General features: G+C 47.3%; 1 protein-coding gene across 9 annotated transcripts in view; it reads right to left on the reverse strand.

Annotated features, from left to right (window-relative positions):
• The window catches only part of MID1 (midline 1), a 670664-nt gene that overhangs the window by 116377 nt on the left and 530531 nt on the right, over positions 1-23756 (reverse strand). For 7 of the 9 annotated variants that reach the window (XM_021080489.1, XM_021080486.1, XM_021080487.1 and 4 more), the window contains one exon: positions 11237-11952. In XM_021080489.1, the coding sequence (XP_020936148.1) occupies positions 11237-11896 (660 nt within the window). In that variant the 5' untranslated portion in view covers positions 11897-11952. The remainder of the gene's footprint in view (positions 1-11236; positions 11953-23756) is intronic. The other 2 variants (XM_021080490.1, XM_005673394.3) reach the window with 1 other exon arrangement.

Raw genomic sequence — 23756 nt, forward strand, 5'->3', positions numbered from 1 at the left:
TAAACCAGGAACGTGAAAGACGAGCTCGCCCCCTGGACCTCAAGACGGTGCTTGTTTTTCCGGCCCCTTCTTTCAGTCCGCTGCTCACTGCTTCTTAAAAGTCCATTTTACTACTTAGCGTGGTTTAAAAAGAAGGACAAATCGAAGTTTCCACCCAATTATAATTGCCCCGAGGGTCGTTCAACATTTCCCGTGTCAGCCAGAAACACACATCGACCCTGGAACCACTGAGGAATTGATGATACTGTCAGGAAATCCACGATTGGATTCACACCAATGAAGCCTTTATTGTAACAGTAAATGCCCAGATATAATGATACCTCGCGTTCATGGAATGCTTACTATGTGCCAATCACCACGCTAAGCACTTTGCAAGCATTTTCTTTTTTGATGAGAAACGCAAAATGTGTTCTCCTCCGTCAGCTTAAAAGCCATCCTCCCTAGAACACACCCTCACACCATGCACAAAAATAAACTCCAAATGGCTGAAAGACTTAAATATACGACAGGACACCATCAAACTCCTAGAAGAAAACATAGGCAGAACACTCTCTGACGTCAACATCATGAATATTTTCTCAGGTCAGTCTCCCAAAGCAATAGAAATTAGAGCAAAAATAAACCCATGGGACCTCATCAAACTGAAAAGCTTTTGCACAGCAAAGGAAACCCAAAAGAAAACAAAAAGACAACTTACAGAATGGGAGAAAATAGTTTCAAATGATGCAACTGACAAGGGCTTCATCTCTAGAATAATAAGCAATTATACAATCAACAGCAAAAAAGCCAATCAACCAATGGAAAAATGGGCAAAGACCTGAATAGATATTTTCCAAAGAAGATACACAGATGGCCAACAAACACATGAAAAAATGCTCAACATCGCTGACTATAAGAGAAATGCAAATCAAAATACCATGAGATACCACCTCACACCATCAGAATGGCCATCATTAATAAATCCACAAATAACAAGTGCTGGAGGGGCTGTGGAGAAAAGGGAACCCTCCTGCACTGTTGGTGGGAATGTAAACTGGTACAGCCACTATGGAGAACAGTTTGGAGATACCTTAGAAATCTATACATAGAACTTCCATATGACCCCGCAATCCCACTCTTGGGCATCTATCCGGACAAAGCTCTACTTAAAAGAGACACATGCACCCGCATGTTCATTGCAGCCTATTCACAATAGCCAGACATGGAAACAACCCAAATGTCCATCAACAGATGATTGGATTCGGAAGATGTGGTATATATACACAATGGAATACTACTCAGCCATAAAAAAGGATGACATAATGCCATTTGCAGCAACATGGATGGAACTAGAGAATCTCATACTGAGTGAAATGAGCCAGAAAGACAAAGGCAAATACCATATGCTATCACTTATAACTGGAATCTAATATCCAGCACAAATGAACATCTCCTCAGAAAAGAAAATCATGGACTTGGAGAAGAGACTTGTGGTTGCCTGATGGGAGGGGGAGGGAGTGGGAGGGATCGGGAGCTTGGGCTTATCAGACACAACCTAGAATAGAGTTACAAGGAGATCCTGCTGAGTAGCATTGAGAACTTTGTCTAGATACTCATGTTGCAACAGAAGAAAGGGTGGGGGAAAAATGTAATTGTAATGTATACATGTAAGGATAACCTGACCCCCTTGCTGTACAGTGGGAAAAAGAAATTATTAAAAAAAAAAAAAAGCCATCCTCATGGGCACAGACATCAAGTATCGTGCCCCCAAGTCCGGAACATAAAGTGAATTCAGTTGGAAGCGGAAGTGGATTTTATCATGTAGTCTGATCAGATGTTTCCAGAAGGTTTACATCATACATGAGAACAAGCCCAACCTTTAACTACACTGACCTTCTCCGGCCACTCACGTCTGCCTTCTTATTTACTTATGCCGTGTTCAAAATTGGATCAGTCTTCCTACAGAGAACTGAATCCATGATTTGTCAGAGACAGAGAAAGGAAGAGAATTCTGAATATCACAGCCTTAAAAAAATGAAGTCTTTCATTAATGCAATTTCAGCCAATCATACTAGCCTTAAACTTTGTAACTGGTCAAGGTGAACCGTTGTGTTCCTTCAAAATGTGTCCACCTTCATTCAAAGGCCATGCACAAACAAAAAACAGAACGAAAGAAAAATCATTCAAAGAGTTCCTGCCATGGCGCAGTGGTGAACGAATCCGACTAGGAACCATGAGGTGGTGGGTTCCATCCCTGGCCTTGCTCAGTGGGTTAAGGATCCGGCGCTGCCGGGAGCTGGGGTGTAGGCAGCAGACGCAGTTCGGATCTGGCATGGCTGTGGCTGTGGCATAGGCTGGCAGCTGCAGCTGAAGTTTGACCCCTAGCCTGGGAACCTCCATATGCCGCGGGGGCGGCCCTGAAAAAGACAAAAAAAAACAATAAAACAAAACAAAATCAAATACCGTGCACAAAAAGATATTCTGCACATGTTTATACATTTAAATAAAATTAAGGCATTATCCCTCTATTAAGACATTCAGGACAAAACGAACCCTAAGAGGGAAATTAGTGAGCCCAGTTAAGTGGCAGTGACAATTCGTTTGTTTCCAGGGGAGCATTTTCCTTCCTTTGTGGTGTCCCCAAGGTCACCTGGGGCCACCTGTGTGAACTCAGTTACTGGCACGAGGTATGGCCCGACCCAGTCCACACTGGCTCAGCTGGAGGAAATGTGGGCTTGGGGATACCTTAAGGCAGCTTTTCTGCTGGCCCTGGGGGCCTTCTCCTACATCCACGAGGGTGGCCTGCAGCCCCGCTGGATGCATGTGTAAAATCACTACATTGAGTCTCCAAACCTCAAAGGAAGCCTCAGAAATGCCAGACGCACGCGAAAGGCGGTGCACCTTTAGCTGCAGAGACACAGAACGACTGGGCAGCAGGGGTTTGTGTTCTGGTCCTAGTTCCAAGTCCTCTCACCGGGTGACCTGGGGCCACTCCTTTCACCACTCTCAGCCTCAGTTGCTCATCTGCATAATGGGGATGAAACGACCTGACCTGCAAGGTCACCTTTGGTTCTAAAAGGTTACTGAGGTTTGCGGGAGGCATTCAGAGGTTGGAAGAGCACCCTCTTACAGTGGATCAAAACGTCAGAAGGGAGTTCCCGTTGTGGCGCAGTGGTTAACGAATCCGACTAGGAACCATGAGGCTGCGGGTTCGGTCCCTGCCCTTGCTCAGTGGGTTAACGATCCGGCGTTGCCGTGAGCTGTGGTGTAGGTTGCAGACGCGGCTCGGATCCAGCGTTGCTGTGGCTCTGGCATAGGCTGGTGGCTACAGCTCCGATTCGACCCCTAGCCTGGGAACCTCCATATGCCGTGGGAGCGGCCCAAGAAATAGCAAAAAAAAAGACAAAAAAAAAGAAGAAGAAAAGAAAAGAAAAAGAAAAAAGAAAAAAAAAAAAAAACATCAGAAGAAACAAGCACATGCTCATGGCCAGTGTGTCACCGCACAAGGAAAGCAGCAAAAGAATCACATTTCTGCCTGCATCTGAGAGTGGCTCCGCAACCATCACTCCGATTTCTCCTTGGTCTTCGTGGATAAGACATCGGCGCCCATCAGTCTGCATGTTTCTAGTGACACCATGGAGGGGGGTCGGGGCGGGGAGATGTTTGACCTATGATGCTACTTCATGTGGCCAACTAAAAAGAGACTACAGGAGTTCCCACTATACTGCAGTGGGTTGAGAATCCGACTGCAGGAGCTCAGGCGGAGGCGTGGGTTTGATCCCCAACCCAGCACAGTGGGGTAACGGATCTGGCATTGCCATGGCTGTGGCGCAGGTTGCAGCTGAGGCATGGATTCAGTCCCTGGCCCAGGAACTTCCATATGCCATGGGTGCAGCCAAAAAAAAAAAAAAAAAAAAAAAAAAAAAGGACAAAGAAAAAAAAGAGAGAGAGAGACCACAAAAAATCTAGAGTAACGTGAATATCTTTTCCCCTTCTATTTCTCTGTGGACAAATGAGCCTGATCTCTCTGAGATCTTCATTGGACCTTACCTTCGGAAAATACACATAACCGCAGTCTCTCTCTCAAAAACAAAATCCCTTCAGGGATACAACGAAGAGAAGAGTGAAAATGCCCCCAACTTTTAACCCGGCATTCAAAGACTCAAACTCTGGTGACATCCTCCCTTGAGGCCCCTCAACGGGCACCCTGTGCTCTGGGCCAGCCTTGTCTGGAAGCCCTAAGCTGCCTCACAGATTCCTGCCAACAGGCCTCTGCTGGCCTCACTCCTGAGCAACGCCTCGCTCTTCGTCTTTGATGCATAATCCACCGATCTGTCAAGGCAGCTTAAAGCTTCCCACCCTGAAGCAAGGCTTCTTGTCTGCTCAGAACCGGAGTCGGCTCTTCCTCCTCCAAATCCCGAAACACTCCTTTAACCCACCCATTCTGCAGCTGTCCATCAACGAGCATTTATTCAACTGTCGTGCCTCTGCTTTGCCAGGTGCTTGACACAAAGAAGTAGAAAACACAGGAAAGCAACAACGTGGACGCCTATCTCACAAGACGAAAAGCAGTGGTTCACAAATAACTGGCAGGCGGTCTGCCTCCCAAGTCCACATCCCATCCCATTTTCCCTTGGTTTCTTACAGTATTGTTCGATTCTGATCTATTGCCAGGCACAAGGCTGAGAGGTTACAGGAAACATTTTATTTCGTTCTCCCCAGTTACTACAAGAGTAAGTACATTCTATGTTGGGGGGCGGCACCTGCAGCATTCAGAGGTTCCCGGGCCAGGGATCCCACCTGTGCCACAGCAGTAACCCAAGCCACAGCAGTGACAATGCTGGATCCATAACTGCTAGGCCGCCCAGGAACTCTGAGTAAGTAAATGAGTGGCCCCGTTTTATAGGCGAACTTAAGCTAAGCAACATGCTCAAGAATTACATTGGTTTACACAGCCACACAACTGAAAGGTACCTTGTGTACCTGTCTGTGCATTTCCCAGAACTCTCTCAGCTTCTCAAAGATGATTCCAATAACAAGAAATCATCAGGCAATAAGACGTTCCTCTCTGTAGGTGAAGGAGGGACAGGGGACTTCTCAGGCAGAAAAGACGGAGGAAAAGGAGAAAGGAAAAAGATGGAGCCTTGAGCTTACTGTTCAGAACATATCCCTGGAGATGTCTTCCCTGACTCGCATATCATAAATAGTTTTTGCACCAAAGACAATTAGAATATAGGTTTCACATATTTTACAAATATGTGAAAACTGTTTTGTACCACATGTGAAGTCTTAAAAAAACACATTGCAGACTAAAGAAATGTTCCTGGCAAATAAGCACAAACAGAATTGCATTTTGAAGGGCCCAGTTGAAACGAGTGGGACTTCATACAAAGCACAACATTTTGGAAGACCTCTGTCTGACACTCGGGTATCCCCAAAAGCATCGTGTGATAAAATGTCCTAAGGTATATCTATGCTTAGATTAAAATCTAGCCTAGCTTTAGTGTGAACTAGTTTGAAAAGGGATCCAGGGTTACCCAAGGGATGTCATAAGTGGTAAAAATAAAGAAATGAATAAAAAAGAATGACCGATACCAAAGAATGTATGGATATCTAGTAAATTTGACATTGCTTTCTAATAAAAAAGCTTGGCACTGCTGGGTGTGATGGCCCTTCTTCCAGGAAGCCTTTCTCCATCTCTCGGGTCGGGGCTTGGTGTCCCTGCTCTGGGCACAGCGTGCCTCTCTCCACCACCAACAGAGAAAATAGCTACCCACCAGAAGCCTTTGCTCAACTATAAGCTCCATGAAGCCGGGGGACTATTTCTGTTCATATTGCCTTCATTTATGAAATAGGTATTAACTCACGTTTGCATGACCTCCCCAAAACCCCTCCATATCAGATACAGTTGAGGGGCAGATAAGTGAAATAGTAGGTATAACGGGTCTATCAAATGTCCACCGCTTAGAAGCACAAAAGCAATGTGAGCTGTTCTAAACTTACCTGAGATCTAGTTTACCAAAATTCACGCCATGAAATTTAAAGCACCAAAATGCAATATAGACCAAAATGATGACTCATGCCCAGCTAGATAAAATATGATAACATATCTGGCTCCACGCTTATGAGAAATTATCTTACAGAATTATTTGTCATATACAAGAATGGATATCCACAAAATTAATTACAAACTGAATTTAAATGGTCATGTAGGGCTAATCATCCATGAAGCTGCTGACAAGTATTTACTGAGAATTCATTATCTGCAAGACCCTGTGGTCAGTCTTAGGTGAGGGATGGAACAATGGGAGCCAAAGGTCTCTGCCTAACTTAAGGTGCTTAAATCCTCAATGGAGACATACCATGTGTTCAACTGACTAGATAACTAGGTATATGCTGGAGTAAGTGATTGTTATGGGTTGAATTGCAGCCCCTCGACTTTCATACGGTGAAGCCCGAACCCCGAATACATCAGAATGTGACCTTATTTAGGAAGAAGGTCACTGCGGCTATAATTGGTTAAGCTGCGGTCATACTGGAGTAGAGGGGCCCTTCATCCAAGACGACTGGTGTCCTCTTTAGAGGAAGTTTGAACACAAAGACAAGCACACAGAGGGAGGACAGCCACCTACAACCCAAGGAGAGGGGCCTGGGACACAGCCTTCGCTCCAAGCCCTCAAAAGGAAGCGACTATGCTGGCACTTCGATTTTGAACTTCTAGCCTCGAAAACCCTGAGGCAATCCGTTTCTTTCCTTTAAGCCACCTAATCTGGGGTCCCCTGTTGCAGCAGCCCTAGCAGATTCATGCAGTGATAAACAATTGACTCTTCTCACAGATGAAGCTGTCTCAGCCTGGGCACCACTGAGAGTTGGGACCAGACAACTCTCCGTGGGATGGGGGCACATCCTGCACCCCGTAGGGCACAGCAGCATCCCTGGCCTCTTTCCACACATGTGGGTAACACACACGCATGCACCCACAGACACACACCCTCTCACTGGAACCTGTACTATACCTGCTACTATTTTCAAAGACGAAACAACTTATAGAAATTCTAAGGCCAAAGGAAAAAGCTGAGCCCAGTATCCACTTACGCCTCCCCCAACGGCAAATAAAGTCTGCGACTTTCAAACATGTAAAAACATACGACCTATAAATGAATAAGCCCAAGAGTGAAATGCCACGTCTTCACCTTCAGATGACAAGGGCTAGAGAGGAAGCTGAGATTTCATCAGAACCCGTGGCGAATTTCTATCAGATTACAATGGGATGATCCAGGGAAAGGGGTATGACACAAAGAAACTCCCCCACCTGCCCACAGTGGCCCATGGAGAGTCACAACAGCAAAACCGTGACTAGCAGCTTCAGCCTCAGCTAACTTGAAGTGGGACTATGCTGAAACTGAGGGGCAAGGAAAGGTCAATTTTCCCCAGGTTGTGTATTTTTTAGAGGTGTGACTAGAAAAGAAACAAGAGCTCCAAGACTGTATGTTGGAACAGAAGACAAGGAATTACCGCACCGTAATTCCCTGAAAACTCTGGAATGCGTTATATTAAATTCTCTTACATGTGATGAACTTCGCAAATCAAACGTTTAATCCAAGGACAGAGGACCGAGAAGCTTCTTCAAATTCAATTAGAAGGCTGTGAAAAGGCCCCCACTAGGATATGCTCCATTTAAAGACTTAGGCATTTGGCAGGAAGACTTTTCTCTTCTTATCTAAAATCAGAGTTCGGGAAATGCTGCTTTAATTTTCTCTTTGCCTCAATATTTTATGAGTACTTCCCAATGCATTGTCTCAAAAAGTATTAGATTCTTTTTTTTTTTTTTTTTTTGCCTTTTTTTAAGGGCCGCACTCACAGCATATGGAGGTTCCCAGGCTAGGGGCCGAATCAGAGCTGTAGCAGCCAGCCTACACCACAGCCACAGCAGCACCAGCTCCGAGCCACGTCTGGGACCTACTCCACAGCTCATGGCAATGCCAGATCCTTAACCCACTGAGTGAGGCCAGCGATCGAACCCACATCTTCACGGATACTAGTTGGGTTCATTGAGTGCTGAGTCACGATGGGAACTCCAAAAAGTATTATTAGAGTCTTGACTTGATGCTATTTCAACTGATGTGAAAGATTGTATTTGCATGAATTCTTTTTTTTTTTTTTTTGTCTTTTTGCTATTTCTTTGGGCCGCTCCCACGACATATGGAGGTTCCCAGGCTAGGGGTCCAATCGGAGCTGTAGCCACTGGCCAACACCAGAGCCACAGCAACGCTGGATCCGAGCCGCGTCTGCAGCCTACACCACAGCTCACGGCAACGCCAGATCGTCAACCCACTGAACAAGGGCAGGGACCGAACCCGCAACCTCATGGTTCCGAGTCAGATTCGTTAACCACTGCTCCACGACGGGAACTCCTGTATTTGCATGAATTCTGCATGCTGGAATTTTAAAGTTTTTTTTTTTCCCTTTTGTGTCTAACAACAAAGTTGTAATGTACAAAAGTATATTCCAATTCTTTATATCAATTCATGTTTACTGAGAGCTAATCCGAGTAAAACACGCCCCTCAAAGTTGAGAGTTATTGCAAGAAATAATTATACTTCATAATCACTGCAGATTTCCTTTCTTCAAATAATGGACTTATACCAACAGAAGTAAAAAAAAAAATTTTTTTTCAGGAGCTCCCTGGTGGCCTAGCTATTAAGGAGTTGGCATCATTACTGCTGTGGCGAGGGTTCACTCCCTGGTGTGGGAACCTCCACATGTCATGGGCACAGTCAAAAAACAAAATAAAACAAGTCGAAAACATTTTCCAACAGGAGACACCTGAGTCCTTACATATTCAAATAATTAAGCAAACCTATCGTGTTATCAATGAAAACATCCTCACATTTCTCCACGCTTTTTGTTTCCACATCATCACCATTCCATTTCTGTATGAGATGCTAAAGCCTCAAGAAAACAAACTGACAGAACACCTTTACTTTTTCAGACCAAAGGAATTTTAAAAACCCCCTTTCTTGCTTTTGGTCCTTTCACTAAGCTATTACTTGCTGTAAAAAGTCAATGTGGATCTTGTTCTTAGGTTTTGAAAGAGCAGAGCTACCCAAATGTCACACACGCCACAATTTTGTTTTTTAATTCCAACTTGTGACATGTTCTCGAACAAACAGGCTGTGCTGCCATGCTGTTTGTTTAAATGCTCATAAGCAACTTTTCCGAAATGGCTGTAAATAAGTGCTTATAAGCATATTTTGTTGAGCAGCTATAAACGTGTTCCGGTGCACTGGGTGCTGTTGGTAGGCTTCGACTGCTGTTCTTAGAAGAGGAAATCTACAAGATTGTTCATTGTCAGGCCCCCCTGATGACAGGATCAATGACCGCTAAGCCACAGGCTTGATTAGACAAGCGCGCAGGGCTCATAACCGAAGCGTTTCATTGTCATCCCAGAAAGGGCTGGAGCATGGAGGTGTCTCCTCATAAACTCGGAGATGTTATGGAAATAACGAAGAAGAACCCTCTGGGACGGTACACAGGTGAGGAGAAGAACTTGACCATCAGGTTTACAACTCAAGTCTGGGAGCTGCTGAACAGCCACCGTCTTCGTGGTGCTTTGACAAATGGTCATTCAAAGCAGTGTTAATCCAATTAAAGGAAATTTTTTTTGGGGGGGGGTTAAGAAATAACACCGATCTGGCACGTTTCCCTCTTGGAAAGCCAACAATCATCCTCAACATTCCATCGCCAGCCAAAAAAGGAGAGGGAAGGACCAGCGTGGTTTTTTAAAAATGTGACAGTCCTGACAATTGCGCACGAACTGGTTTCAGTGGCACCATGGGTACACACGTTGCCTTTGCTCTTCTGCGCTTTGGAGGTGTGTTTTGGCTACCTTTGTGCACCACTAGAAAACCAATCAGCATCTGTCTTCCTTGTCTGTATCACCTCGATCCTCGGGCTTAGCTTCCTAAGGATGGATTTGCACCAGTCGGCGATGGACAGGGTGAGGGAGGCATGCGACCCAGGTGATGCTTTTGTTTCCTGGGTGACATCTGGAAGCAGGGGTTCGCGTGAGCCTGCCAACCTCAGCAAAGAGCCAAACCAAACCCCAGATGGGGTCCGCTCACCCCGGCGCCCCCCCAAATAATCTACACGGTCCCAGGAAACACCAGCCCCCATCGGCGCCGAGGCGAAGCGAGAGGAACCAGTTGTGAGAGGCGATGATGTGATGTGTGCTGAGCGCTGACACTTTTGAGCGTGTGATTCATTTTTGTTTGCCCAACAACACGGTGTGTGTTCGTCCTAGGAGGGACTTCAGCATCTATTTACCCCAAGCTCTTAATTTATACTTCCCTTCCTTTTAATTGGCATCTGGTGATCTAAAATGAGCAGGTGAACCGAGGATGCGGAGCGGCGCACCCTCCGAGCAAACTCTCTCGGCTGAGTTTGCAATAATTAGACCCACCGGCGCCCGCAGATGAACAGACATCTGAAGACCTGGCTTCCTTCCTCCTCGGTGCCTTCTCTCCGTATCCAGAGAGTGATTTTGAAACCCGACATACAGGCATATTAATTATCACTCCCCGAGCTGCACTTCAGTTAATAATGTCACATTAAAAGTGCAGCTCAAACAGTCCTGCCTGAAACCTTCTGGAATAAAAAGCCTCCACGGGAAGGCATTCTTTCGTGAAACCCGAGATGGTCGGAACACTCTAGGTCACCAATAAGCTGGATATCATTTGCACAAGGCCTAAAAGGTCGCATGTCCCCGAAAATCCCACATTTGCTACAGGCAACTCTTCCTTCTGTTCTTTCGTTTGGGCAGTAACTGGATCGAGGCACGATGCACGTGAAATTCATTTTCCCTGATGCGTGAGAAAAATAAATGCTCCCCCCAAAATGCTCACGCCTAGACTGCATCTGCCATTCCTTCTTCTCTCTCTCCCCCTCTCCCTTTCTCTCTCTCCCTTTCTCTCTCTCTCTCTCTCTCAACTACAAGGACTGAAAATGATCCCAATTTTTCCCCCCCGTTCACCTTCACCTTGACAACGCTGCAATCACAAGCGGCAGTCAACTTTTACAAGACACCCTTATTGTGTAACATGGAGAGGCTGCCAAAAAAACATGCTACAACGAATCAGATAACAAAGGCGAAGAGAAAACCTTCACCTGCCACATAACTAGCAATGAATACACTTTTTTTTTTTTCCCGTGACATTTGCTGGCAGAAAGGGGTTGGCTTAAGGCGGGTCGGACTAACCTTCAATTTGTCATAGCGCTCACTCAAAGCTGCCACCTGATGATCGCGGTGCCGCCCAACCAGTTTACACAAGGCACAGATTAACTGGTCATCGGTCACACAGTACATATTCACCTTCTCATCCTCGTGCTCCAGGCACATCAGCCCCCGGATGTGCGAGTCCGGGATGGGCTCAATCAGACGATGGCCTGTAAAGGGCTTCTTGTTCGGGTGAGTGGCTTTCAGGCACTCGTCACAGTAGGACACTTCGCAAGTGACACAGGTCTTCACCGCGTCCTGGGCAGGATCCTGGTCACAGAACTGGCAGAGGACTTTCTCGGCGGAGCTCATGCTGTTGCCGTCGAAGGCCCGCTCGCGGCGCGTCTCGCTGGGGGAGTTGGGCCCGCTCACGGAGGCTTTCTGGAACCTGTCGATGATGTTCTGCAGGGTGACGTTGCGCTTGAGCCCGTCTAGACCTCGCTGGCTGAGCGTGATGACATGCCGGCAGGTGGGGCACTGGAAGGCGGTGATGGACTCCACAGACTCGTTGGTGGCGCAGTGTGACACCAGGATGCGGTGGGCGCAGTTGAAGCAGAGGCTGTGTGCACAGGGGAGCAGGAGAGGGTCCTCAAAGAGCTCCAGACAAATAGGGCAGGTCAGCTCCGACTCCAGTGTTTCCATCTTCAGGCAAAGCTCTCCTGGGTCATCAGCAAAATCCAAGGAAGCTGATCAGCTATCTGGAAACAGAACGTAAGATCGGATTAGGCACGAGGGGGGCAGCCATGGGGGGCTGTCAGCTTGGAGTGCATCTCAGAATAACTCCGAACACAGGTCAGGGGAGGGTAAATGTGTGTACATTCCAAGTAACTCTCTCTCTCTTCGCTGGGGAACGAAGGAGCGGGAAACACACCCGAAGCCAGCAGACCAGCCAACATTTCCTCAAGGTTCTCGTCGCTAAAAGCAGTCGTTTGTGTGTTTATTTGTTTTCATTTTGCTCTTTAACGGGTCTCACTCCCTCCCAACTGGCAGGCTCCTAAAACCCTAATTTCCTTGTCTCATCACAATCATCTTACTGCCTCACGGCCAAGGTCTCCTCACGCTGACAGGGAAAAGGTAGAAGCGCTCACTAATGAACTCTAGAGTGTTTTCTAACTTGGAATTGATGAATTTAGATGTTAAGTATCTGGGCTTTTTAAGGGCTGCGGCTCTGCAATGCCAAGCCAGGCTTCAGAGGAGGAGAAAGGCAGAAACGTGGGCATGAAATGTACATGAAATGAAACGCCCGACTTCCGTGGAAATGATAAGGCTTAAACACAGGGTGTCAGCTTCCAAAATATATTCCCAAGGGGAGGAAAAAACAAAACAAAAAACACTGACTTTCACAGAGATGGCCGTGAGAGACGCAACATTTCTGGCATGCATTTGCTACTCTTCTGAATAATTCCATTGTTGAATCCGGCAGTGGGACGTGGGTGGGCAGAGAGAAGCAGAGAAAAATATGTGAATATGTGGGGGGGGGTGTACCAGTGACTAATAAGGATGTGGCTCCTGAGAACAAGGATTGTAGTGGCTACAACATTCATTTGCTAACTTAGAACAAAGGTGATGATTACACTTTAGAAAGCAGCCGAAGGTCGTTGCGCTCCCCCGAGGAGGCTTACAAGGGCGGCCCGCCGGACCCCCGCACAGCCCTCCCAGCCTAAAAACTCCCATCAAGGGCTTGTCACTGTCACCAACCAAAGGCCGGGCTGGCGGGAGGTCCAGCCTCACACTCCGAGCCACGGTGGCCCGGGCACGACCTTCGCCGGCTTTGTTGCTCCCCTCCAGGCTGCCTTGGGGTGGCCCAGCTGCACGTTCCCCACTGAAGACTTGCTGCTTTTGAGATCTCGCCTGCCCCTGCCACCACCGCCCCCCCCCCCTTCAAAAAGGGGACGGCAAAGAATCCCACATAAACCCCTACTCATTAAGAGGGAAGAGGCCTCATGCTCATTAGCAGGCCTGGGAACCAAGCCTCTTTGAACCTTCTCCCTTTCAAGGCCATTAGCAGAGGTCCGCGCAACAGTGATGGGTGTATTAGAGGCAGCCCAGCGCCGGCTGTGGGAGAATCGGGCAACTCACCCAGGGGATGCGAGGTTCACATCACCCTCCGGGGGCGGGGGGGGGCGGGGGGTATTCTCAGCCGGATCCATGGGAAGGCTTCACATCCAAAGCTACGCTGAGTGATTCTGACAATCAGCCTTTTTGTATTCACACCTCCACTTATTGACCAAATTCGCCGTTTCTCAAATAGCCTGACCCTCTCGGCAATAGCATCTCTCAGAAATACCACGCGGTGCTTTTGGTTAAACTAATGCGCCTCCTGTTATCAACTGAACAGTAACTGATCATGAAAAGGGGAAAGTATGTGCCGAGCTTGTTAAAAATGCAAGAGCTGCTGCCTTTACAGGAGCCGGGCATCTTAAAAAGCTCTTCAGCCGTCTGCTGATACAAACTGCGTAAGAAAGGATAAACGGGCAGCTGAGGCTGGAAACTGTGAAAGACCACTCATCTGCCCACAACCTGCAGTGGAAGCCCAGGGCGGCTGCTCTGAGAAACCCACCATCCCTGCTTGGTCTCGGCCAACTCTTCCTACAGATGGCTTGGAAGAAATGGCAAGGTTTTCCCTCTTGATCATTATTTTGGTTAATCGAGGCAAAACGGAAGTGTCTCTAGATCCAATTTCTGGTCACCTCTCCCACCAGAAGCGTGTGAAGCAAAGGAATAACGTAGCCCCTTTGGTCGGATTTGTTCTCAGGTGAAACCAAAACCGCCTATGAATGGTTCCCACCGGAGGGAGGGCTGAGTGTCACCTATGTCTGGAGGGCTCTGATGACTGCATTTTTATGCAGGTGCCAGGATTCCATCCCCAAGGGGTACCGTCAGAATTTCTAGAGGTGATTCCATTGGCGACCCCAATGGAAATGCTGACATTTTCCTCTAGAGATGTTTCCTGAAGGCCAGGTCCGGAGTTGGCCCGAGAAGCCAGAATCTGGCTCCCTCCTTATCCCAGCTCTGTGATCACGGGCCAAGCCAAGCTCCTCTCCTACCTGGATCAGCACAGCACCTGTCTAAACGGTCTCCTGGCTTCTGCTCACTCTAGCCATCCCCCACACAGTCGAGCCCCCCCTTGGAAGTCAGAGAACCTATTAAAACATGATAAGAGCCCCCCCCCCAGTCTCCTCTCCCCTCCCGGGGTCTCCCATCTCCCTCAGGGACCAGAATAAAACCAGCCCCAGAAAACAGAGGCTCAGACAGTGACTTCACCCCTCCCACACGATCCCCGTTCTGCTCCGGGCATATAGCCTCCGTATGATGTCCCCAAACACGCCAAGCACGTCCTGTCTCCCTTCTGCAAGGTCTTTGGAATCCGAGAGACTCTGCTCCAGGGTCACCTTCTCTGTGAACTCACATAAAACCATTATGCCCCTGCTTCCACCACAGCCACCCCCCACCACCACCCATCGGGGCAACCCTCTGCCCCCCCATCTCAGTTTGTTTTCTTCCGTGGTTCTCATCACCGACAGAGTCTATCAGTTGGGTCACCGCCCCATCCCTCCCCACGGCCCCACCCCTAGACTATCAGCTCCACAAGAGCAGAACCTTTGCTGTGCTCTCGGAGCCCTGGAGCGCCAGCACCTGGAACAGCGCCTTGTGCATGGTAAGACTCAACCACTCACGGAGTCAGTACAGGTACTGGTGCTGGGGTTGAAAGCAAAAAGAATGAAACGTAACCACTGCAACCTCAAGGATCTCTCAATATATTCCAACAGAGGTCAGCCGACTTTTTCTATCGAGGCCAAGAAGGAAATATTTTTGGCACCGCAGTCAGAGTCTCTGCTGCAAGTCCTCAACCCTCCACCGTCATGCACAAAAGCAGTCACATGCAATCCATGAAATGATCGTGCTGTCCAATAGCATCATATTCACGAAAGCAGGTGGCAAGCTGGATTTGGCGTGCGGATCTTATTCTGCTGACCCATGTTCGAGAAGAGAGAGACACGTATGGTAGCCAAAACAGCAACGAAAAGCACTCTGAGAGGTATGAATAAAACGCTGTGTGGGCAACAATGGCCCCGCTGGTGGAAGACAGCTTTGACAAGCATGTACAAGTTGCCAGTGCTAACGGGAAATGCCATGCCATGCGATTTCACCCCAACATCAATGGGCATGATGTGAGTCAAGTGCTCAGGGGCAATTCACGTAAGAATGATTTAGTAACAGCTGCTCAGAACTGGACCTTTTTCCTTTTATTGCCATGGCGCTTGGCGCTGTGCTTTATGCAAGTGTCTATGCTATAAAGGTTAGTTAATTATACGCAGTGATGACCAAATATCTAGATGCGATGTCAGGTTCAGCCAATTTTCTCAACCTTTTGCCTCTATGCTGCCAGAAAGGAAGGGATTTTGATTTGAGAGCTACCGTGCATCTCATCTTTACTACTTTTATCAAGATTCTGCCATGGTAGCAATATTCTTATGAAACTACCCAACAATATAGTGCTACTAAGCATGCATGCCATTTCTTATCTTTAAGAAAAAATAGCACAGTTTATTTTCCAGCTCTCTTTAAAGTATCTTTTTTTTTTTCTTTTTATGGCTACACCCACCGCATATGGAAGTTCCCAGGCCAGGGACTGAATCCGAGCCACAGCTGCGACCTACACTGTAACTATGGCGACACCGGATCCTTTCACCCACGGCGCCAGGCCAGGGATTTAACCCACACCTGCGCAGCAACCCAAACCACTGCAGTCAGATTCTTAACCACTGCACCACATCAGAAACTCCTAAAATAGCTTTGCTTGAGAAATGAATGCCATTCATTCTTTCAGCCTGGAACCGAATTCCCTCGAGGTACTGTGTCCCAGGACAAGTCATGCTAACACCTGGCCCCTCCTTCAGTGACCTTATGGTCTATTAAGGAAGAGAAAATACAACGGGTATCCAACACAACAAAAGACACGTGCCAGCAACTGGGGTTGGGGGGGGGGTCGGGGAGAGGATGAGGAAGCTTCCCGAAGGAGGCAACGTGCACAGTGCACTGCAGAAGATGAGACGGGGATCACAAACCCATAGAGGTGCAGGGGCCGGGGCGTAGGGGCAGAGTTTGTGCAAAATGGTATCTTTTTTCTTTCCTGAACTCCTCTAATTTCCAGGCCTCCAATTAAAGCGCGCGCATGCGCGCGCGCGCCTCAGCCATCACGACAATGGCAGGAAATCACACGTGCTTATGATTGTCAGGAAATTCTATAGCTCAACATTTTTCTGAATGGGCTGATCGGTTCTCATTCCGAGGAGGACGTCGGTAATCATGGGAACCCCTGCAACAAACCGGGGATGGGAACAAGTCACAGCTCACGCCTCTGTCTGTCCACCATTTGTGGTTCCCAACAGGGCAGAGAACAGTTGAGTGAGAGAGCTGGGCAGGTGGCCAGGTGATCTAGGGTGATCCGCGGCTCTGCTAGCGATTAGCTGTGTGTCCCTGGCCAAGGGTCCACAGATGTTCCCTCCAATTCACTCCAGACCGATCCCTCAGCAGCAGAGTCTGTAGTCACAATGCGGAAAGTAGCATCACGTCTTTTCTATGAAAGGAAATCTTGGTGACTCCGTTTGGCTCTGGTTTCGGGTGGAAATGGCCCTGCGACCCCCTTCCTGTTTCCCTCTTCGCCCAGCAACAATTTGTTCCCATGAGCCAAGCGGGAAGAGTGTGTGCCCTGACCTGACCCATGGCAAGGGGACGGGTACATCACACCTGCGTTGGGGATAAAGAGGGGAGGGTCCTTTGTTCGGGCGTGCGTGCTTTTTGGAGCACCCGCGCCCTCCCGCAGAAGGAAAGAGCCTTGTCGAGACTTCTCCCTGTCCACGTGTCTCACGTTCTGACACTGGCGACCCAAGCCAGAGTTATCTTAATGTCCAACAACAGGATACAGTTAAGCCCCGGATGCTGGAAGCACTGGTTGTAAGACATCTTTTCAAGCAACTTCCTTCGGGATTCAAGACTGTGGAGGGCAGCACTTCTTTAAAATGGAAAATTAATAAATGGCTATTGATTGTCCACACCTCTCCCTCCTTCCTTTACCCCACCCCCACCCATTCTGTGTACAGCTGAGATGCGTCTTTTCTGGCTTTCCTCCCTCTGACCACTGCCGACTTCTCCTCCAGCTCATCAAAGCCTAGATGTTTCCGATGGGGCCGGCCAGCCGTCTATCACAACGCCATCTAGGTTGGTTGTTGATTTGCGTACTGCTGCTCTGAGAATGACTGCTGGGCTCGCATCTCGCGGTGCCATCTCTTTTCACAATTCCAGCTCAGGAGGGACAGTACTTGGCCTTCATTCACTGAAAGGGCCTCAATCAGACTGCATCTCAGGGACGCATCGGCTTCCCTCCCAAACCCCTCTGCCCGCCAAACCTCCTGGTGTCTCCTCATGTTGCTTCCATCCCCCAAATGGCACAAGTCAGAGGCTTACTTCATTTTCTACTCTTCCCTCTCTGCAAGAGGCAGAATAATGGCCCCCCAAAAGCAGTCCGCATCCTAATCCTATGTGGCACTGGTGGATACTGTACATTACAAGGCAACGGGAGTTTGGGTTGCAGATGTAATTACGGTGGCTAATCAGCTGACCTTGAGACAAGGAGATTAGCCTGGAACAATCTCAAGGGTCCTTAAATGTGGACATGGGAGGCAACATACTGTCAGATGATGCCACGTGAAAAAGACTTGACGAGCCATTGCTGGATTTGAAGAAATTTGAAGAAGGAAGGGGCGCCATAAGCCAAGGGATGTGGGCAGCCTCTAGAAACTAGAGAAGGTGAAGAAACAGATGATCCCCTAGAGCCTCCAGGAGGAATGCAGCCCTGAAGATACCTTGATTATAGCCCGCTGAGATGTGAGTCAGACTTATGACCCTCAGTGTTGTGTCAAGCCATCAAGTTTGTCGTCACCTGCGACAGCATCACTAGGAAACCACATACGCGTCTTTCCCCAAATCCAAATCATTAGCCAAGACCCATAAATGTCAAACCTTAGGAGTTCTTTGAGTGGTTTCTCTGTTCTCACTGCCTCTGTGTTGACCCCGATTTTCCTTACTGGATTCCTAGACTCTAACCAAAAGCAAACGAACAAACAAAAAAACCAAAAACCCGCACACAAAAACAAAAACACTTCCTAGTTTGACTTCTCATCTCCAGTCTTTTGTCCTTCAGTTCCACCTTTGCAACATGCTTCTGGCATCACCACTTTATCCTGTTACTTCTCTTAAAGGCTCATAACACTCAACAGCTACCTGCTGCCCAAGTACGAGTCCAGACATCTCCTTTCTGAAAGCCTTGCCCAAATTTCTCTCAAACTGCTTCTTTTTTTTGTTTTTCAGGGCCACACCTGCAGCATACCGAAGTTCCTGGGCTAGGGGTCAAATCAGAGCTGCAGCTGCAGGCCTACACCACAGCAAGGTCAGATCCAAGCCACATCTGTGATCCACACTGCAGCTTGGGGCAATGCCGGATCCTTAACCCACTGAGCGAGGCCAGGGATCAAACCTGCATCCTCATGGACATTATGTTGGGTTCTTAACCCAAAGAGCAAACACGGCAACTCCTCAAACTGCTTCTTTAACCTTTTCCTCAATTACTTATCTCCTGTAAATGGGACCGTTTTCTGCACTTAGCAATCGCCTCTGCTTTCCTTCCTAGCACAAATCATTCCACCCGCCCCCGTGAGATTTTGTTTTTTGTTTTTTTGTTTTTTTTTTTTTTGGTTTCATGTTCATTTTCTTGTTTTTGTTTTCTGGTTTTTAAAAGGTGAGAGCAGAACCTCCGAGAAGCCCCAAGAGCCTGGGCCACTGCTGTATTTGGCAATTTCATAGGAAACAAACAAGACATACTTTCAAAGATGGCTCGAGAGGGTATGACGTCTCTTAAATGGTTACGATTAGCAAAGGAAAGCTTTGAGCTGAGAAACACAAAGCACTATCACTGTCCTGCTCACACAATCACTAGAATGCTTTTTTAAGAAGTAGGATTTCCGAGTACACAACAGAGTGATCAGTCGAGGGACCCAGGTTTGAAGGTACGGGAGTCACCTGTCGTCACCATTCAGCATTCTTGCCATACAGTCCCATTAGCACCGGGTCTGATACGGGCAGGCATGGACCAGCACCGACACAAAAACGAATCTCACAGGGGGGACCCCTCCTGGCCTAACGTTGAGGGCAATCCTGAGTGGGGGGCCTGAACCAAATGCCTGCCTCCAGCCCTCAGCCACCCCCTTCCCCATGATAATACTCAGGTATGAGAGGCTTGTACCTTTGGGGTTAAGGAAAATTTTTTTTTTTTGTCTTTTTCGGGCCGCATACGGAAGTTCCCAGGCTAGGGATCAAACTGGAGTCACAGCCACAGCCACAGCCACAGCCAGGCGGGATCCGAGCCGCATCTGCAACCTACACCACAGCTCACGGCAACACCGGATCCTTAACCCACTGAGCGGGGCCAGGGATTGAACCTGAATCCTCACGGATACTAGTCGGGTTCATTAGCGCTGAACCACAAAAGGAACTCCGGGGTAAAGGAAAATCCATGCACAGAACAGTTGGAGGGGGGGCTGGAGGGATGATGACCCCTGGCACCCAGGTGATGGGCAAGGTGGTCTGGCTGAGCCAGGTGCCCCTTGCTCCCTCTAGGCTCTAGGTCCCATCAGCCTGAGGTAGCACTCATGGCGAGAAGAGGACTTTCCTGGAGGGAGAAGGGCTTTCTTTTGTCCGAGAGACAGAAGGAAACAGGTTGGAGGAGAAAGTACCCAGTGGAAGAGGAAGGACATTGGGGCTTAAAGAGTTCAGATGGGAGTTCCCGACATGGCGCAGCGGAAACGAATCCGCCCAGGAACCATGAGGTGGCGGGTTCGATCGCTGGTCTTGCTCAGTGGGTTAAGGATCCAGCGTTGCCATGAGCTGTGGTGTAGGTCACAGAGGCAGCTCAGATCCCTCATTGCTGTGGCTCTGGTGTAGGTGGGCAGCTGTAGCTCCAATTTGACCCCTAGCCTGTGAGCTTCCATATGCCTCGGGTGCGGCCCTAAAAAGACAAAAAAAGAAAAAAAAAGAGTTTGGATGTAGGATTTAGGCTTGAGAAGGGAGATGGGTCTACTCAGGAGAGGTGCCCTGACCCATCACTGCTACAGGTCAAGGAGATGCAAGTGAGGCAGGTTCATATCAGATGGATTCATCTTTTTTGCCCCTTCCTTTGAAGTAAGAGGCAACACTATTCCCTGGACAAGTCAAGGTAGAGAAAACACTGACCCCTCTGCCTATACTGTCACAACCCTTGCCACCATCCCACTCGGTTACTCATTTTAGACTTTCACACCTTATATAAGCTGGTATAACCACTATGGAGAACAGTATGGAGGTACCTTAGAAAACCATACACAGAACTACCATATGACCCAGCAACCCACTCTTGGGCATATATCCAGACAAAACTTTCCTTAAAAAAGACACATGCACCTGCATGTTCATTGCAGCACTATTCGCAATAGCCAAGACATGCAAACAACCCAAATGTCCATCAACAGATGATTGGATTAGGAAGATGTGGTGTATATACACAAGGGAATACTACTCGGCCATAAAAAAGAACAAAATGATGCCATTTGCAGCAACATGGATGGAAGTAGAGACTCTCATACTGAGTGAAGTCAGTCATAAAGAGAAAGACAAATACCATATGATTCACGTACATCTGGAATCTAATATACGGCACAAATGAACCTTTCCACAGAAAAGAAAATCATGGACTTGGGGTTACCGGGGGGAGGGGGAGAGAGTTAACAGATGCAGACTGCTGCCTTTGGAATAGATTAGCAACGAGATCCTGCTGTGTAGCCCTGGGAACTATGTCTACTCACTTATGATAGAGCATGATAATGTGAGGAAAAAGAATGTATACATGTATGTCTAACGGGTCACCATGCTGTACAGTAGGAAAAAAAAATGTGTTGGGGAAATAACAATTAAAAAAATAAAAATAAATCAACTGGAAAAAAAAAAAAAAAAGAACTTCCCATCTTTAGTCCTTGGAGTCTCTCCTGACATCTGCTATGACTGAATGAAACCTGTATCTTGAAGAAACACCTAGGACCCCGCTGAAGACGGCGTGCCTTGCGAGGTTTAATCGATGGCCAAATTTAATGAGTGGGCTTTCAAGTTCAAAATCCCAAGAGTATGGAAAGTTCACCCCTACACTCAAGAAGTGACCAAGGATTAGGCATCTCTAGATCGAGTGCATTCTACAAATTCAATTACTTACTCCCTGGAATAAAGGAGATACTTGATTTTCAGCAGGTTATCCCCTGAGTTTTGGGTTCCAAATTTCTCTTACTGGCGGTGTTGATGTTTTAATGATAGGGTAAAGCCACCTCTCAATGCGTCCCTACATGTACCCTATCTCATGTCTACATACCCCACCAAAAATGATGCATTCTATGGAGTTCCCACTGTGGCACAGCAGGCTCAGTGGCGTCTCCACAGCACTGGGATACAGGTTCAATACCCAGCCCCGCACAGTGGGTTCGAGGATTCGGCACAGCTGGGGTGTAGGTCACAACTGCGGCTCGGATCTGATCCCTGGCCCAGGAACTCCACATACCGAGGGGCAGTCAAAGAAAGAAAAAAAAAAAAAGATGCATTCTAGCCACCTAGAACTCTACTTTCAGTCCCCCACTTTGTACAGCTCTTAAAGCCATCCCTCTGAGGGAAATTAGTGAGTCACTACACCAAGGAATAAACCTGGACACCAACATTGGGTGGCCTGTGGTCAAATGTTAATAGGAGGTGGCTCTCAGCCCCTGCCCAGATGAGTTCCAAGGCACTTCCTCTGTTTTTTTTCTCCCCCCAAATATCCTCTGGAGTGTGGAAACGAAGCTTGATGTTAACCAAAACCTACGTCTTATACAAACATAACTGGGATGGCAAACACTGCCAAAACCGCGCCGTGCTACACCAAGCCACCTAAAGATGGTTTGGAAAAGGAAATTCCTACAAGCGTCCTAAAAAAGAGTCAGCGTCAGAAATGCCATGCATAAAGGTAATTCTTTAAGAGTCCACAATTTCAGGAATAGGATCGAATCAATTCTCTAGTCCCCTCTCTTCACCCGAGTAATTACGATTTCGTTGACCATCTGGATTTTTGCTATGAGCTTCTATTATTATTATTATTATTATTATTATTATCAGAGCCATAGGGGGAGTATTTTTTTAAGGCCTGTGGAATGCTGTTTTCATCTTGGATTAGCAGAAACAGAGACTTTCCGAGGATCAGAAACTTGGGAATTGTGAAACACTGGAATTTAACCTCAATTTGTAAGGCAAGGTTTGCATTAGGGACTAAACTCAGAAAGTACCTTCTCTCATCTCAGATTAAAACAGAATCTCCAACACTGTCTAACAGAAACTCAGTAAAAACTGGGTGCTCCATCCAACATGAATTCACCACAAATAGAGTATTTGAAAGACCATAATACAAGCAACTCAATGTCTGCGCATTCGATCCTGGTTTAGTACTTAACGCTGAGTTATAAAAAACGACACCATAAAAATACTACCCACATGCTATTTTACTGATTAGTCTTCTGGCTGATTTGAGAAGCAGGTGAGACAGTAAATGCACAATAAAACAGAGCCACGAAGGGCTGGAAGGAGGGGCGCGTGAGAGCCAGTTGAAGTTAATGACATTCCGAAAGACTGGAAATTGACACCGCGACGTGGGCTGTGTCCCACCCCAAGTGACTAAGGCAGAGGGCAGTCCAAACGCAAAAGGGTTCTTAAAGCGACAGTGTAAATAACACACCAAGTGCGAACAGGTGAAAAAAACCAGCAGATCCTGTAATCACTCCAGAGGTAATGCCTCTGAAATAACACTGTGCTTAACCTCAAACCATCAGCGCACTCACATGCATTCGTTCATCATGACAGAGAAGTAAAAATTTCTGCCAACCAAACTGCAGGGGACCAGAGGGACCGACTGGGGGAAAAAAAAAAAAAAAAAAAAACAAAGTGACAAGCGATAAGCACTAAGGCACCAGCCTCAAGTTTTTACATAATTAGTCCAAGAGATATTTTAATAACTTGTCACTTCATCTGCATTCTAAGACGTGCTCCAGTTAAAATGTTTTACCTGATACCGAAAGTGAGAACCGGGAAGTCTTTTAATTGCACCAAACATCCACCTGGCGGAACTCAGACCAATTGAATTAAACTGTTCACAAACCCTTTTCTCTACTTCCACATCTGTCTAGAACATGCCTTTTGTTTTTTGTTTTTCTGTTTTTTTGGTTTTTTTAGTAATTGGCTCTCTAGGACATTCTTTAAAATAATCACATACTCTCTGGCCCATGCAACCTGATTAATAATGAATGAACATCCCTGAAAAGAATCACTTGGAAGCATGGCAGATGTCTTGAGGGATATGAAGGCTTTGATGATAAAAATTAAGGAGAAATGGAAGCTAGGTCAC

Source organism: Sus scrofa, chromosome X (genome assembly GCF_000003025.6).
Source record: "Sus scrofa isolate TJ Tabasco breed Duroc chromosome X, Sscrofa11.1, whole genome shotgun sequence".
In the NCBI taxonomy this organism is placed as follows: Eukaryota; Metazoa; Chordata; class Mammalia; order Artiodactyla; family Suidae; genus Sus; species Sus scrofa.